The following is a 17,234-nucleotide window of genomic DNA, read 5'->3' as shown; positions in this document are numbered from 1 at the left end:
GAGTCATTGTTGAAATCGGGTGTTTATAACGGGGATGAGAGGACAGAGGGACTATCCTTCTGTGCACAAGAAGACAAAATAAAGGTAAACGTGTGTCCTCTCCTCTGAAAGTCTGATGTGAGCAGGTTCATGTGCAGCTGCAGTGAATCTCTGTCTGTCTGTCCTGCTAACCAGCTGGGCAGAGCAGCGAGGTCTGTCATGGTAACGTTAGCTTCCCAGACTGTGACTGAACAATATTAGAGTGAAATACGAGTATTTATTAAGCTTTATAAATGGCGATGGGCAACTTTTATAAACTGCAGAACGGAAACGATAACTACGTCGGGCGTTAATATGCGCTCATACACGCGTGCACGAAATGTGATGAGAGCAAGAGCCCAGCTGAGCCGTGCTACAGTCCGCAGCCTAGACTTTATTGCATTGCAGCAGCAGCATTAGTGGGACCAGTCTAGACAACACACAGATGTGATGGCACTCCTCATAGCCCCACATCTTTTAAAACGAGACAGAGGTTATCTGTCTCTCAGTGAAGGTTTAGTTACAACTCTGGACTAATGCAAGATGGAAAGGATTCACATTGACTATTAAAATGTTGATTAGCAGCACAGACTAGGCAATATGGATGTACATCGCTCAGTAAATAATACACATCACTTATTCAGTCAAATCATAGTATAAATTAGGACTGGTCAATCAACAAATAACAATAATTATTGCAGTATAATTTTCTTCAATAACAATATAACAAATGTTCAATAAATATTCAATAAAAGTTTGATCTTATTCATTTGAATCATGAACAAATTAGCACTTACTTTTTCTATTAAGATGATCATTTTGGAAAAACGGACTGAAAAAGATTTCACTTAATTTTACTCGTGCATATTTGTTGGAAACAGATTTTATCATAATAGGCTAGTTTGGAATGTTCTGCCTCAGATTTGTGAAGTGATCCACTGATTGGCATCAAGTGTTTGTTCTGACCATGAAGAAATTTGTCAGTAAAGTAGATGCTGGATCATAAGCCAGTACAAGCGCAGTTGATCCAAATCCAATACCAGCACAGGCCCAGGTGAAACACAGGCAGTTTCAGCCAGTACCAGCAAAGCCAGAGATGTACAGCCAGCATCAGTCTTAACAGATTTTATGAGGATCTTTCTAGAATAGTTTTCATTCAGGCGTATTACAGAGACAGACTGTTTTAAAGGAGAGGTAGTAGTGAGAGCAATGCAGTGTCAGTTGTGACTGTGCAGCAGTGGCAAATTGTTTAGATACAATTCTTCTTAGGTGGTGACATAGTGTGCTTATGCTCCGGTCAAATCCCTTTCTGACATGACCACTATTAATGAGCTAAGCAAGGGCAGCTGGTGAAGCACATACTAACACATTTCACACACCTCAATCAAAAAAAAATCTAATAATTACATGGGGGATGAGGGGGCCTGTGCCCCAGTAGAGCTTTATGTCTAGCAACGCCCCTGGTTTATTGAATGCATAGTGTGATATTTATTTTATTTTCTAGGCTTGACAAAATGGGATTTGTTTATTTATTGACCTTGAAAACAAACAAATAAAAATATTTTATTCAAGGTCCTCATATGCTAGCTAAAATAATTAAACTTGTTAGCTAAAAAGCTAGTAAATAAACATGTTTATTCTCAAAGTCCCTGTTAAACTTTTTTGTTGTCATTTTGTTTACTATATTTTTACCTTTTAAATGATGAATTTCCCCATTCCTATTCAACATTTAAAATATAAGAGAAAACTATTTTAAAAATATAGTTTACTAATTCAGATGATAAGCGGTTGAAGATGGATGGATGGATGGTGTAAAAAAGGTTATACACAGTAAATTACTTTCACTGTAATGTTGAGGATGCTTTTTGGCAAGAGCTGGCAACCCATATTTTTAATTTCATGAATAAGTTTTACACTTTTAAATATTTTTGCAATAAAAAAAGGTTTTCAGTACATTGTCAGTTTTTATATTTTGATGGCTAAATTTTAAATTGACAATTCTGTAAATCCCAACCTAGTTTGATAAATGAATCCATTTGTTTGCAAGTTTTTTGTATGCCAAAAGTACATTTTCAGATTCAACTGACTTTGCACAACAACACCTCTGGATGACCTAAAGAAACCACTTGGGTTCTTAGCTCAATTGGAAAACATAAACAATGGCAAACAAAATCAACAGTATATCTATCCAAGGTCTGCAAGACATTAAGTAAGTTTCCCTTAATAATTGGTATGGTGACCAAATTCTGGAGATGTGTTAGTCCATAGCCCTCGCCACAGAAAGTCTGGTGGCTACCTGGCTGCAAAAATGACAGAGCAGATAACCACTCCCCCTCCACAACCAGCTCTTCCCATTAAGTGTGAGCAATAAGCAAAAGGCAGATGATCTACACTAGCTTGACGTTCCTTATATCCAAAAAGCTTGACAGCGTTTGATCATTGAATTCAGATGTTCCAATCACTTCCATGGCCACAGGTGTATAAAATCAAGCACCTAGGCATGTGGACTGCTTCTATAAGGAGCTCAGTGAATTCAAGCTTGTTACCTGTGCAATAAGTCCATTTGTGAAATTTCCTTAGTACTAAATATTCCAAGGTCAACTGTTAGTGGTATTATAACTAAGTGGAAGCGATTTGGAACAACAGGAACTCAGCCTTGAATGGGTAGGCCACATAAAATCACAGCGCGGGGTCAGCGCATCTTCAGAAGCTGCCAACTTTCTGCAGAGTCAAGAGCTACAGACCTCCAAATGTCGTGTGGCCTTCAGATAGCTCTAGAACAGTGCGTAGAGAGCTTCATGGAATGGGTTTCCATGGCCGAGCAGCTGCATCCAAGCCTTACATCACCAAGTGCAATGCAAAGCGTCGGATACATGGTGAAAAGCACGCCGCCACTAAACACTAGTGCAGTGGAGATGTGTTCTCTGGAGTGACGAATCACGCTTCTCTGTCTGGCAATCTGATGGATAAGTCTGGGTCTGACAGTTGCCAAGAGAATGGTACTGGCCTGACTGCCAGGCCTTCTCATCCAACATCTGTCCCTGACCTCACAAATGTGCTTCTAGAAGAACTAGAAGAATGGTCCAAAAGTCCAATGAACACACACACACAGCTGATTACCAGTTTTGGAACAGTATTTTGACATTTTTATTAAAGGAAAATCTAGTATTTGCGGGTGTTGTATCAATCTCTTTTACATTATATATTGATTACATTAACAAGATTTTTATGTGAAATTATATAATAAAACTCAATTAAAAGCAGCACTCTACTATAAATTTTAAGCCTGATTATTTGTATTATAGCAGTGTTCAACTATATTTAAAGGTAATTTAATTGTTTTTACAGGTTTATATGTTCTTAATTAAACAATAAAATCCCCAAAAATTGTACAAGATTTTATGTAAAATTAAAGTTACAGACTTGTAATTATGGAATATTACCGTATTTTTACGAGTGGGTTATTTATTGTTATTTTACGGTATTTTTCTGGCGCCCCAGCTGCCGGAATATTTCTGTTTGTTCAATTTTTTTTTTTTAACAGTGCAGACATACACACACACACACACACACTCACACACACACACACAAAGCCACAAATTCTAAACTTTCCCTGACTTACAAAAAATATACACAATGAAAATGCATTATTCTGCTGCACAAAAATAATGAAGTTGCTGCTACTGCACTATATTCACATATCATAATATAAAAATTCAGATAAACCTTTTTTAAACTGCCAAATGAACTGTCTCACTCTCCCTGTTGGGGAATTTGCCCCACACGTCCATTGAAGCTTCCCAGTACTGCGTTATCGTATCAACAGCTACTACAAAACCTGCTATAAGTGCATGTTGAGTACTGTCTTAAAGTCTTAGGTTGATACTGTATTGGAAAAAATAGCAACACTCTCCTGCAACAAGTGTGGTTTACGTGATTCAAGACATCAGCTTTCATCATCCTCCTCAAAAAGTAAGAATTTTTCTTATGCAGTGACTTTATCTGCCAGTCAGCACATGATCTTTAGCGGCCTCGTCAGCATATGATGGAGACTGGGCCTGTCCTGATGGAGGCAGGCACTAATACGACTGTGAGTTATAAAACATTTGTTATTTAACTGTTCAGTGTCAATGTGTCATTGTGTTTACTTCCATCTTAGTAAAGAAGTAAAGATGTCAGTTTACAATGATATAAGACAGAGAAAGTATTTAGCATTTTTGCTTGATAAATGACTTTAATTATTAATTTATTGCCTAAATTGTGGTACTCTTATGTTAATTGATTAATCAATTAATTGACTAATTCTAGCACTGAACTGTTGTGTGTTCCTGGGAAATATCAATGTGTAAAATGTGCCTACACTTCGTATTGATGATGAAAAAATTAAGAACTGTATGAATTGAAAGCCACCACACAGAATTATTATTATATACAATGGCTTGGGAGTGTTGTAATATGAAATATGATCATTTTCTACAATACTGAAGGTATGTGTTTGTTTTCACATGTCTACTGGGTTTACATTGCGTCAGCACAACAAAGCAGTGCATGAGCAGAAGCACTGACTCACTTATTCTAGTTAGAGGGCCAGCTGTGTGCTAGATAAATGAGCAAGTAAGCATATTGTTCATTTGTTCTGTGCTGTGTGATAGATATGCACCTCTACTTGAAACACATACACACAGCAGTCTTTGCTGTGCTGTCCACAGGATTAGACCATGAAGTGCGACACAAATGAAAAATACACTTTAATTCGCTCTCAATTTTATCTGAAGAATGTCTTTGTGTTGGTGTTCCCGGTATAAATCTGCACCCTGAAGGAGAAGAGATGTAGGTTCACAGTGCAAGTCCTGACCCTCTTCCTGTGTGCCCACATCAGCATCTAGAAAAGCAGAATGGTAAGCACTCTCTGTTTAATCTGCATATGCTATGCAGCGACTTTATATTTTCACATGTACTGTATTATAATTCTTGTCCATTGTTGGAAAAGAGATCTTGTCACATACCAACACACACAACAATGGAAACAACTGCGCCAGAAGAGGGTGAGCTGTGGGACGGTCATGACAGCGAGACTCTTTAGAGAGGTCCAGTATTGAGTCTGCGAAACTAGCTAAGAAAGTTTATACTTTCCCTGTTTAATAGACTCATGTTTGTGTTTATTTGTCCATGACTGCAATCTTTCCCTAACCTTAACCAAATAGTTTTAGTTTCCTACCTTTAACATGAGAGGTTTTTTTTAGTAGGCAATGAAAAACAACCAGTTTTGTCGTTTGTGTCATCCTGTTTTGAACACTCGGTTGGTAGCAAAGTTGATCTGGCTCACAGTTCACTTTTAGTCGAACAGATCAGGTTGTCACAACAAGATTATTATATTATTTTAATAATATACCTTGGGTTTAATGCTTAACACTTACACACTGCTTAAAACAAACCACAATAGGTATGATATCCAACAATTTTCTAAAACATTTTATCTAAAACATTTTATCCTGCTCAGGGTTACAAGGGGCTGAAACCTATCTCAGACAGAGACAGTGTGCACCTGGACAGGGCTCACAAAAATAGAATAAAGGCCATCTTTTCCGGCATCAATTCAATCGACCTCAAACTCTGAACTAAAAGACATTACCCTGTTAGTGGAATTGATCTATATATAAGTGGGGAAAGTTGTCTTCTTTTTTTCATGAAACCACATCTAGTGTTTCCTGAAAATACCGTCCAAAGATTGAAAAAAAAAGATATATATATAATAATGTCATAAAATGTCCTCCCATTATTGGACACATTTCATGCACTAAGCTGCCTGTAATTCACCTTCCCCACTGACATGACCCCTCAGTTAATCCTGCTGTGCTGCTACGTCCTGTAATATCATTTCTATTTTTCATTTTTCAAACTCTGCTGCAATCCTGCCAACCCTCCAAGAAACTGTAAAAAGATCCAGTTGAATAAAATCCCAATCTTCTACTTTGTGATCCTTGAAAATATATTTGTTTTGTTTTATTACTGATGTGAAATATGCGAACAAACAACACAGGAGTTGGCTCAGATCTGCGAGCATATGTACAGCATCCGGTGACACAGTACAGTGTTTAATTACATTCCTGGTAGAGATGGCCAGGACTGAGCTAGTCCCTGCACACGCTGGCAGATGTCTTGTTCACATGATAAAAAACATAATTTTGATCCCCTCTACACATACACACATGCCATTGTCTTCAATATTAATGTGAGCTGGACCTTACCCCCTTGACATTGGCTTGATTCATGTGGAGATGAGACACAGACACTGAATAGTTGATGAGCTGGGAGAAAAAGAAAAGAAGTGGAGGGTTGGGTTGGGGTGGGGTGGGGGCAGAAATAGAGAGAGAGGCAGGCGGAGAACAAGGGAGGGAGGGAGCAGAAAGGCGGGTATCCACTCACATCGTTCCACACAGCTTCAATAAGCCCTGAGGTTTGGAGCCTTCATGGAAAATTACCTTGTGACCAAGAGGGGAGGTCAGGACTGGTAGAGTTAGACTCCACTTGTCCTGAGAAGAGGAGGCAGCAGCAGCAGCAGCAGCAGCAGCAGAGCGAGGATGGCCTGTGTGTTCGGCTGATGAGGGGACTGAAGTCGGACGATGGACAAACTAAAAGGTCCCGCAGTAGGATGCACCACAGCCACCTGTGGATGGAGAGCCCTGCTCCTCCCGCAGCTAAACAGACAGTCCCTGTACATGTACGGCAGCGAAATGGCCGTGGAGAAGGAGTGCATACGACAGCTGCAGAGCGGAGTCTTTGTCATCCACCCGTTCAGCCTCATGAGGTATTTAATATATTTGATAGATTCAGGCCAGTCCTGTACGGAGACACCACCTCCACTTGTAGTGTGACCGTTCCTTTAAAAGTTGTGTAGAAGTTTTTGTACGCGATTGTCTGATTAATTTTCAAGTATTATCTCATTTATCTTTCTCTGTATTAGAAATGATTAATGGATTCATTGATTAGTCAGTTGATATAAAAATGTTCTGCACTATTTTGACAATCAATAGAAAAATTTCTAGTTACAGTTTATCAAGTTTGCAGATTTGCTTTGTTTTTCTTTCTCTTGCTCTGCAGTAAAAGGAATATTTTTAGGTTTTGAAAAATTTGCATTTTTCAGTATTTACTTTTAATAGATGAATTGATTAATTAAGAAAATAATGAGTAGATAAATCAGAAGTGTAAGTCGCAGCTCCATTCCATATTTCTTCCATATTGCATTACTAATTAGTGTTAAGCTTTAGCAACAATGCAATAATTGATTCTGATAATGATTTGTGTTGCAAGCACATGAGAAAACCTTGTGTGAAAACAATGGAAAAAGAGATATAGTATAATTTGTCTAAAGTGTACAGAGAATTAAAGCAAAACATGTAACCTAAAAGAACAAATGAAGGTTGATAATCAGTATCACTCTTGAAATTCTAGTTTTGTAAAGAGACTTTAAAGACAATCCTGGAGGATTAGAAGGGAAAAAACAGTGGCTCGAATGACATCTTTAAGGAACATGTTTTCACAGATGGCTGGTTTTTGCATCCGTGCGGTTATGATGAGTTTGTAAGGTGATCAGATGGAGTGAAAACAGAGAGGGAATGAAACAACTGGGATCAGAGAGCAGTGTTATTTGAGCCTGGCAATTGGACCCTGGCTGAGGAGATGTGCAGTTACAGTATCAGAGTATTTAGTGTGCATAAATCAGCTTGCCTTACCGGCTGAAGTATGACTGTCTAATGAGTCCTTGTGGCAAATGAACTGAGACTTTCCACTACAAACCTACATGTGAAACAATATCTCTTACTCATGAAGTCACACATGATTGCATATGCTTTTGTGATCTTTTCCTGTAGGAGTTACTACATCATGTGCATGATGGCCATCACATTTCTGAACCTGATTGGGATTCCCATGGAGATAGCGTTTCTGGACGGAAACAGCGGGCTGGCATGGGAGGGATTTAACGTGTTTTCAGACACGCTGTTCCTAATAGACGTGGCTCTGAATTTCCGAATGGGCATCATAGAAGAGGACGGCGAGGTGAGAGTGGCTGCACTCTATTTTCAGACACAATCTGGAAGACTATAATCCCTGCGCAGGCAAGCACGTACAATCCATCTCTGCCCCGTCTGTAATCTACTCAATACACGAAAGTCTAGATTAACAACCCCCCCAGCCCCAGCCCCTGGACACGGCAAAATTGGCACCTGCTGTTTGATTTTATAACAGGGATTATGATGTATTGGATAAATGAGAAGTATAACATTTCCAATTAAGTATTATGCAGACTATGTCCTGTTTATTTTCATCTGCTCATGCTTTGTGACTTCTATCTTGCCAATCACAAATGGCCCATCTGTGGTGTTTTTCCTCTCTGTGATGTTTACTCGCACGAGCATCTGTTTTTTTCCAGATTTATTCTCGGTCGGTTTCTGCCTGTTTGAAATATTCATACATGTGCCTCGGCAACAATTCACTGACACCGTCATATTAATTTAGATTTTCTTTGAGCACTCTGCTAATCTCATCTGACTACCACTGTCTCCCCTGATTTTGAATAAACTCCTAAAATGTTGACTCAGCTTAAGTGTTAAATGGTACGTGTGATCGTAGCACATGCTGCACGGCATCTTCATCCATCTGCTCAATGTGCTGCTCTGTTGTCTTTCACAGGAAGCTATTCTGGATATCAAGCGGATCCGAGTCAGTTACCTGAGGACATGGTTCATACCGGACGTCATAGCTGCTTTCCCAATTGGCTACATACTGTTGTTTGCGGTAATAATGAATAGACTGTTGAAGCAGCAGACTGTTCAAGCAACAGCCAACAGCATGCTGCAATATTCATCAGTTTACAAAAGAATTATGCACGTAATTGTACATTATTTGTTTATAATTAGAATATTTTGGAGCAGTTGGAGCATTAATGCGGTTTTACAGAAAATAAATGTAAAGGAAAAGGCAATAAAATAAACACATAAGATGATTTGAAAAGGTAAATTCAATGATAATAAAATGTGAGTTAAATCAAACAAGATGCATACCACTGATAATTGAACATTTGTATTTTATTATCCCAGGACTTACAATACCACAACGATGACAACCCCTCCAAGACCAACAAGATGATGAGGATACTGATGTTTGTGCGGATCCTCAGCCTGATCAGACTGGCTCGAGTGTCCAGATTGGTCAGGTTCTTCAACGAAGTGGAGAAAGTAAGTTCAAACGCTAGACAGTCTTCAAAGCTCATCTTGAAATTCAATCAACCTTTCCCCTACTTGCAGATACCTTACCAGGCCTGGCTCCAATGACAAATCTGACTTTGAACACTTGCAATGTCATTTGTAAAACAAGAGCTGATACAAACCTCCACGAGCAACAATGCATTTGAGTAGTTTTCAGATTTAGCACAGTTTTCACAGTTTGCCGTTTTCTAATTGTTTGCAACTAAACATTGGACTCAAACAACAGAGGTCTGGAGGAGACCTAAAACTTACCTTGATGATGTCCGTGGTAATCTCATAATGAAACACAATATATCTTGAAATAAATCTTGATCATGCATTATGGATGCTGTCTGGAATTTAGCCTTTAATCGGCTACTGGAGGCTGAAGTAAAATTATTCTGGTGTATGTTTTGCTGTAGTGGTGTTTACTAGAGCCTCTCGCTTTGGAAAATTGAAATGAATGTTTTGTATCCTCACTGTTTTGTTAATTTCACACAAACAAATATGTTTACTTAACGAATCCTCTTCGTCCCTTGTGGGACATAAAGGCTACAGTGAGCTCTCTGCATCATTCCCTATCCCTGGCAACACTGAGACTCCCCCCAAGTTAAATTAATCTTGGCTAGCTTGTCACAGTCCTGTGCTAGGTTGTCTTTGCTTTTCTTCTGCCTTGAGGAGTCCATCTCCAGCCTTTTGGATGCTATCTTCCTCCATTTGAATCACATAGTCCAGCCATCGCAGTCGCCCCTGCGTTATTTCAGTAACGATGTTCTTTCTGTGTAATTCCAAGGTCATGGTCTTGTTAGGGTAGAAGATGCCACATAACCATCACAGGCATCCATTGCAGTTTATTAAAACCAAGAACTGTGCATTAGGATTGACTTGACATTGCTGCCATGTACATGGCCCTTTGTTTTTTGGCTGGATTGCTTGGGCTTCCAGATATTGCTGAGTTGTGAAGCGCACCCCTTTACCCAATCTTGCATTGCATCCTTTTGTGTCCCATTGTCCTTGCTGATATGGCTGCCTAAAAAAGTAACGTGCCTCACTATTTATTAAAACTGGTTATATTAATGTATCAACCCTAGACTGGATAAAGACGTGGGACAACATTGGTTTGTGGACTACCATTTTGAAGCCTCAAGTTTGGCATTTTGGCCATCACCATCTTGTTGGGGGTTTTTTTTGGAACCAGAAGTATTTGGATGGGAGGGTGGAGCTGATGAGGGACACACATTACTAAGCCTTTTTCCTGATTGACAGGTCGCAGCAGTAGCGACTTGCTGCATACCTTGTTCTAACGTCAATTTTCCTCTAAATGGGACCATAATTTACTAAATGAACATTATGCTGTATTGAAGAATTGAAACTTGCAATTGAGACCATAAAATCATTAGGAAAGTGTTTACTGAGGTAATAAATCAAGTAAGAAGAAGAGTCATTTTGTCATAGACTTCTATACATTCTGGTTTCTTTTTGCAGCCAGTGGAGTCGCCCCCTTTAGACATTAGAAAGAATGCAGGTTTAAGGTACTTCCACATTGGCGAGTTCAGCGCTGACAAAACGTAGCAAAAAGTGTTTTTTTTTTAAACGAAAGGGTGGTTCCCTGAACACCCTGTTGTGTACGCAAGCGCACTGCATTTTCCTGCCTTTTTAACACCGTTGTGTTTACAAACTTGTCGCAACTGGTTGGGTAACACCTGTGACACGCCTACCAAACAGAAGAAAACATACCTTGAAGCCCGTTGCGGAACATTGCACAACGTTGCAAGGAAAGATGTCGTTCAATCCCAAAACATTGCAAACTGGTGCAAAACGTTTTGAGATTGAACTTGCCCCTGGAGGTTCAGACTTGGTATCAACCAGAGTCTTGAAAGTGGTGATGTTGCAGCTTGTTTGCTTGGCAAATATATCACACTTTTCTGTATTTTCTTGTGTGTTATGGTAGTTGGGTGCAATAACTCTGTTTGGTTACTTTAATTTAATCGACTGTTAGATTTGATTAGATCAGGAGCATTGTCATCAAAGGATAATTCTGTTTTTTATAAACTGAGTCTCTCAGTCTCTCAACTTTTTCAAAGTTCTGTTCATCATTCCAATCAATAATAACAACATTGTACGCAGTACTCACAAAGTTGCCTAGATCTGGAAACAGTCACAACAGAAGCAAACAAATTATTACCCAAGCTGTCCATTCATGTGTTACGATGCAAAGTGATTAACTCTATTTTTTCAGGTGCACTGACTTTTGGTTTTAACTTGTTTAGATAATCTGTTTTAACTGTTCTTGTCCCATCTGACTTTGTTGTAGATCACAGTATTTACTTCAGTAAAAACATTGCTATAACTGATAGAAATTATGAATGATTTTTTAAAGTGTAAAACTTTACTACAGCAAGTTAAAGTCTGCACAATGAATTTAACTCATTCCATTGTTTTATGGTTGTTCTCTATTCCTAGTTTAATTAAATTTAAAAACATATTAACTTCCATAACAGATAGATACATCTAGCCAACCAAGCTGCCGGGATGCCCTATCAAGTCACATGCTTTCTTGTTATCTCTTTCTGACAGGTGTCAAATGCAAACTTGGAGGTGGTCCGGTTGTTCTTCCGCATCTTGTCTCTGTTCATGATGATTTTCCTGCTGTGTCACTGGAACGGCTGCATCCAGTACTTTGTCCCTATGCTGGAGGAGTTTCCCACAGACTGCTGGGTCCGGAAAGAAAACCTGATGGTGAACCTAATTTTACAAAACCTTAGACAACTCTAACTCTAGACAAATAGAGTGTGAATGACGGTTGTTGATGAGGTGCTGCTAATGACGTGTAGAAAATGAGTCATCAACTATTTTAATAATTGATTTTCAAAGTAATTTTTTTCATGCAAAAATACCAGACATTCTTAGTTTCAGCTTCCACAATGTATGTAAAATTGTAGGTTTGAAGTTAGTAGTGCTTTGAACATCTGTATCACATGCTGTAGTTCAAATTCATGAAGATTAGTTATTGTTGTGAAACGCCAGATCAACATTAAGTAATACTAATTGTAAAACAATGTTTTCCAGAATGCCACAGTGATCGTGAAGTACTCTTGGGGAGTTTTCCGAGCTCTCTCCCAAATGATTGCTCTCTCTTATGGCTCCATGGATGCACCAACAAGTGAGAATTATTGATTTGACCGCTAAAAAAAGCACAGGCGTATCACATTCTCTCTCAGATATAAATACCCACCATTTCACAAGAAACGTGCTCGTGTGTCGGTGTCTTGTTCTCCAGATTATGTTGAATTGTGGATGGTCATGGTCAGTATGGTGTCCGGCTGTCTGATGTACACCGTCCTCGTGGCCAATGCTACAACCATGATTGCCAACATTGACCCAGCAGCCAAGGAGTACAAGAGCAAGGTCCTTATTGGTGATCCTTCATCAGAAAATACAGCTCAGCAGTAAACAAGTGACAGTACTCAGTTAAAACAGAAAGATTAGTGGCAGAAGTACTCATAACGTTTACTTAAGGAAAAGTATGCATTCAAGATCTCACTAAAGCAAAATTACAAAAAGTATTTACAGCAAAATGTACTTAAACGTATTAAAGAAAAAATACTTGTTAGGCAGAATGCTTCCTTTCAGAGAGTATATATATATATATATATATATATATATATATATATATATATATATATATATATATATATATATATAACTTGTAACTTGTCAGATAAATGTAGTGCAGGTAAAAAGTATTTTTATATTGTAATATTTCCCTCTGAAGTGTAGTGGAGTAGAAGTACAAAGTAGTATAAAATGAAAATATTCAAGTAAAGTAAAAATATCTCAAAATTTTAGATTACACTACTAAATGTGCATAGTTGCTGCTTTCCACCACTGAACAGAAATAAATAATGAGTTGATCTTTTAATAAGTCCTTCAAAGTTGCCGCTATAATGCTCAATATTTTTGTTATCTGATATTGATCCTCGTTATCAGCTAGTCATTGATGCAGAGTATGGATACAAATGTGGCCTGTCTTCTACCACAACACAAATTCTACATCTTGAACATTAATGACTGCTGCCTTCAGGGCTTGGTGATAAGTCTATCATTTAGTTTACACTGTTGAACAAATGAAAGACCTAAAGCAGGAGTAGAGCAGTTAAGGCTTAGTTCTTGGGTAAAAATACATCATGCACCGTAAAGATGTAAACATTTTTCATAATTTTAAATGTCAACATGCAGACATTCCCTTCCAACCTAGCAATTACAGTTACACAGATATGGAAAGTGAACCAATGCAATTATGATACATGATTAAATGTGCAGCTTGAGTAGATCTTAGCACAGTAAGAGAGTGGATCATTTATTACGTGATGTGAAGTGGATCCTGAAAACAGTGTGACTTTCCACAGATGAGCCGTTTGGAGCACTACATGACCTTCATGAAGCTGCCACCAGAGCTGCAGCTTCGTATCAACAACTACTACCAGGCTCGCTATGGGGGGAAGTGGTTTCATGAGAAGGACGTCATGGACACAGTGTCCTCAGCGCTTAAAGAGGTAAAGCTTTGGTTTATCTGCAGTACTGAGAGGTTCTGCTTGGAACTTAACGTTGTTAAGTTGTTGTTCCTTTGGGTGTTCATCTTATTGATTTGAATTTTTTGTGGTGACATAATTTATAATAATGTTATATTTTTCTTCTTTCTGGTTTTAACATCTTACACCAAGTTTGTAACATCATATTTTTATTTATATTACAGCAAATCTTGATGGTGATGTGCAGCCGGCTGCTAAGAAACGTGCCAATGTTTCAGAACAGAGATGAAAACTTTATCAACGCAGTCCTCCTCAAACTGGAGTATGAGGTTTTCCTAGAGGGAGATGCCATCATCCGACAGAACGTCCCAGGCGACCGCATGTTTTTCATCGACCACGGCCAGGTCCTCATGGAGACTGATTCAAACGAGAGGGAACTGTGTGATGGAGACTTTTTTGGAGGTGAGTTTGATTTACTCTGATTATTAAATGCCTGGAACAGTGTTCAGAGATTTGAAAAAAAAAGTGATTTCCAGCAGTGATATTCAGGGAATTTGAAGTAGGAGAGGAAGTGAAAGAACAACAGTGAATGTCCCTAATGTGTCACAATGTGTTCAACCCAATTAACTCCAAAGCAGATTGTTTATGCCTCTAGAAAAATACTAACAAACCAAGACAAAATCCAGTGTTTAGCTCATAGAAATCAGGAAAATTCACTTTACTTAAAACAAAATTCTTAGTAACATCTGTATTACCTAAAGCAAAAGTACAATGCTGTTTAAGTATTATATAATGTAATGAATGAACAGAAACTCTAAAAACTGGTAAAAGCTAATAGGTCGTTACAGTACAGCACAGTTAGGTACATTTTACATTACGGAATTTTTATTAAGCAATAATAGTACTATCAAATAAATGTTGCACATAAATACTAACTGGATTCACTGGAGGTTTAAGTGTGAATTTGGTAAAAAATCTTGACCCAAAATCCACTATCTAGTTCTTCCTGCTTTCAGTACCTCAGCAAGTCTGCTCAGTTGACATCCCTGTGGAGTTTTGGTTCTGTTCACCATTGTGGTGTGTTCAGGGTTAATGAGTTAATTCTCATGATGCTGTCTCCATTTAAAAATATTGAAAATTTTCTGTCTCATAAAAAGGCTGGACAATCCACAGACCTCACTGTGAACACTCCAGCGGAACTACTTTACTTCTGTGAAAACAGATGACAGCGTGCTCTGTGGATTATCTACAGTAACAGGGATAATGTTTCTAGGAAAAGATGTTGCTGTTGTCATTTTTTGGTGCTGTGAGCACCGCAAAACAAATTCCAATCCCCGCCATTGCACTGGGAAAAAATCTCTGGGACAGAGCTTTGACAAATAAAAACATGGCTGGATACCACTAGAGGTAGGTGATTTGAGTATTAACTTAACAGGTAAAGAAGTGGAAAAATTAAGCTTATGCAACTGTCATGTGGGCATAATGAGTTCACATAAAATGTATTTTGAGTTACTGATAATATCACTACTGTCAAATGGAAGTGACTGATTCATTCGGTTTGGATATAGATTTTAGGCAGACATTTGCAAGTTACTTTTAGTATGCATAGGTGAGCCAGAAGTAAGTTTTTAAAACACTGTCCAACCAAAGTGATTGAATCTATCTTTTCCAATTTGGGGGATTTATTTAATTCTCGAGCTTTAAGTGGGAACAGGTTCTAATCTTTTGGCAGCAAACCTCAGCAGCGTTTAGAGCTAAGCAGGCTTCCCGAAACAACTCTGCTAAGTCTGGTTATTTAATTTAGGATTAATTGTCAGATCTCATCCCCGTCATTAGGGTTTACTCGCTTATTAACCATGCTCTTGTGGTTCCCTCTGTGTGTACAACAGAGACATGCGTGCTGACCAAAGGCAAACATCTGGCCACAGTGAAGGCACTGACCGACTGCCAATGCTTCTCTCTGTCCTGGGACGACTTTCATGAGACGCTGGAGGGCTTCCCAGATGTCAAGAAGGACTTAGAAAAAATGGTTCAGCTGAACTCGGATTGTGGACTTGTGTAAGACCAAAAACAGTATATGGACTTGTTTTTGCAAAGGACAAGAGATATGGATATTTCCAGGACACTGTAACTATGTGATGGACAATAAGACTGTGGCTGATTCCTCATGTGGACCCAAGTTGGACATTTATTCATTGATGGGATGGACAGTTTTAGAGCATTTACTATTTTCATTCTGATGGGAATTATTCTGTCTTCTGATCCATCAGTTATCAGCAATAATCAAAGACCTCAACAGTAAAGACGGGTCAAACGTTTGAGCTTCCTTGTTGATGCTGCAATTTAGCATTGAAGTCAATACATATCTTAGTGACATAACAAGAAAGATTCAACAATCAAAACAAAAGGGAAATTCTGGTTTCTTACAACTTGGGCTTTATTTTCGTTCGTCGTCTATCCATCCATCCATCCATCCATCCATCGTCAACTGCTTATCCATGTACAGGGTCCTGGGGGGGCTGGAGGCAATCCCTCTTTTGGCCATCACTCATATCAATAAAAACAGCATTGTACTCATGTTCATTGCTGAGATCTGGGAACAGGGCAACATTGCTAAAACGTCATACAACTGGGCAAGAAACACGAGCAGTCAAACAGCAAGTCATCATGTTAGCTAAAGTTATTTAAACAAAGGCAAACCACAGTTAAGCGACCAACCATTCAATTTTTATCTACGGTGCTTAGCATAGTTTTCGTGTGCAGTGGAAGATTATTACTTATCTTATTATCATTTCAGATGCACTTACGTTTAGTTTAATCTCAAAATAATAATTTAGATAATCTGACAAAACACCACCTGTCACATTGTCTGACTTCTTGTCTGTTTGAACTTTAATGTCACTAAGTTGCCCTGTTGTCAGATCTCAGCAAATACTTGTGAGTGCAAGGCTAGCAGCTCTATGAGGCAGCGGGGCTTTTACCTAAATGCTAATATCAGCATGCTAAGATGCTCATGACAATACTGACATGTTAATATTTTAACAGGTATAATATTTACCATGTTCACCATCTGTGTTGTACATTTTGATCTCATGGACACGCTAGATAGAAATTTCAGGGGATCATTACAATTAATTCTCTAGAGATCCAATAATGTCTGTGCAACGTTTCATGCAATCCATTCAATATTTGTTGAGATATTTCAGTCTGGACCAAAGTGCTGACCAGCCAACTCTAAGGATGGCTTAGATAAGACCCAAGTTGAAAAAAAAAAAAAATTGAATTTTGCTTTAATTGAAAAAAAAAAAACTTCATGTATGTCATTTTTCTTTTCTCTAAAATGACATTTATTTAGAAGTAATATTACGCAAGACATGTTAATGCCACTGTGAAAGCAACAAAAATAAAGCCGATACTGTAATATGATTATGAAACATCT

At 38.4% G+C, this 17,234-nt stretch overlaps 1 protein-coding gene across 1 annotated transcript; it reads left to right on the top strand.

Annotated features, from left to right (window-relative positions):
- The first annotated feature begins 6,476 nt into the window (after positions 1-6,476).
- On the top strand, positions 6,477-17,221 carry hcn5 (hyperpolarization activated cyclic nucleotide-gated potassium channel 5). Its single transcript, XM_038721180.1, has 10 exons — positions 6,477-6,826; positions 7,890-8,076; positions 8,710-8,814; positions 9,117-9,254; positions 11,841-12,002; positions 12,333-12,426; positions 12,544-12,671; positions 13,673-13,819; positions 14,020-14,257; positions 15,685-17,221. Exons 1-10 carry the CDS (start codon positions 6,642-6,644, stop codon positions 15,855-15,857), a joined length of 1,557 nt encoding a protein of 518 aa, XP_038577108.1. The 5' UTR covers positions 6,477-6,641; the 3' UTR covers positions 15,858-17,221.
- Positions 17,222-17,234: the final 13 nt, after the last annotated feature.

The sequence above is a fragment of the Micropterus salmoides genome, unplaced genomic scaffold (genome assembly GCF_014851395.1).
Source record: "Micropterus salmoides isolate LMB-PRFRI ecotype aquatic unplaced genomic scaffold, ASM1485139v1 Ms_hic_scaffold_15, whole genome shotgun sequence".
In the NCBI taxonomy this organism is placed as follows: domain Eukaryota; kingdom Metazoa; phylum Chordata; class Actinopteri; order Centrarchiformes; family Centrarchidae; genus Micropterus; species Micropterus salmoides.
The sequence above is the reverse complement of the archived record's forward strand: the minus strand, read 5'-3'. Positions and strand labels throughout refer to the sequence as shown.

Excerpts from the sequence above, each read along its gene's own strand:
- hcn5 (XM_038721180.1), top strand. The coding sequence starts at position 6,642 with ATGGACAAACTAAAAGGTCCCGCAGTAGGATGCACCACAGCCACCTGT. Across the intron at positions 8,077-8,709 it reads TCATAGAAGAGGACGGCGAG|GAAGCTATTCTGGATATCAA; the intron begins GTGAGAGTGGCT and ends TGTCTTTCACAG. Across the intron at positions 14,258-15,684 it reads TGATGGAGACTTTTTTGGAG|AGACATGCGTGCTGACCAAA; the intron begins GTGAGTTTGATT and ends TGTGTACAACAG.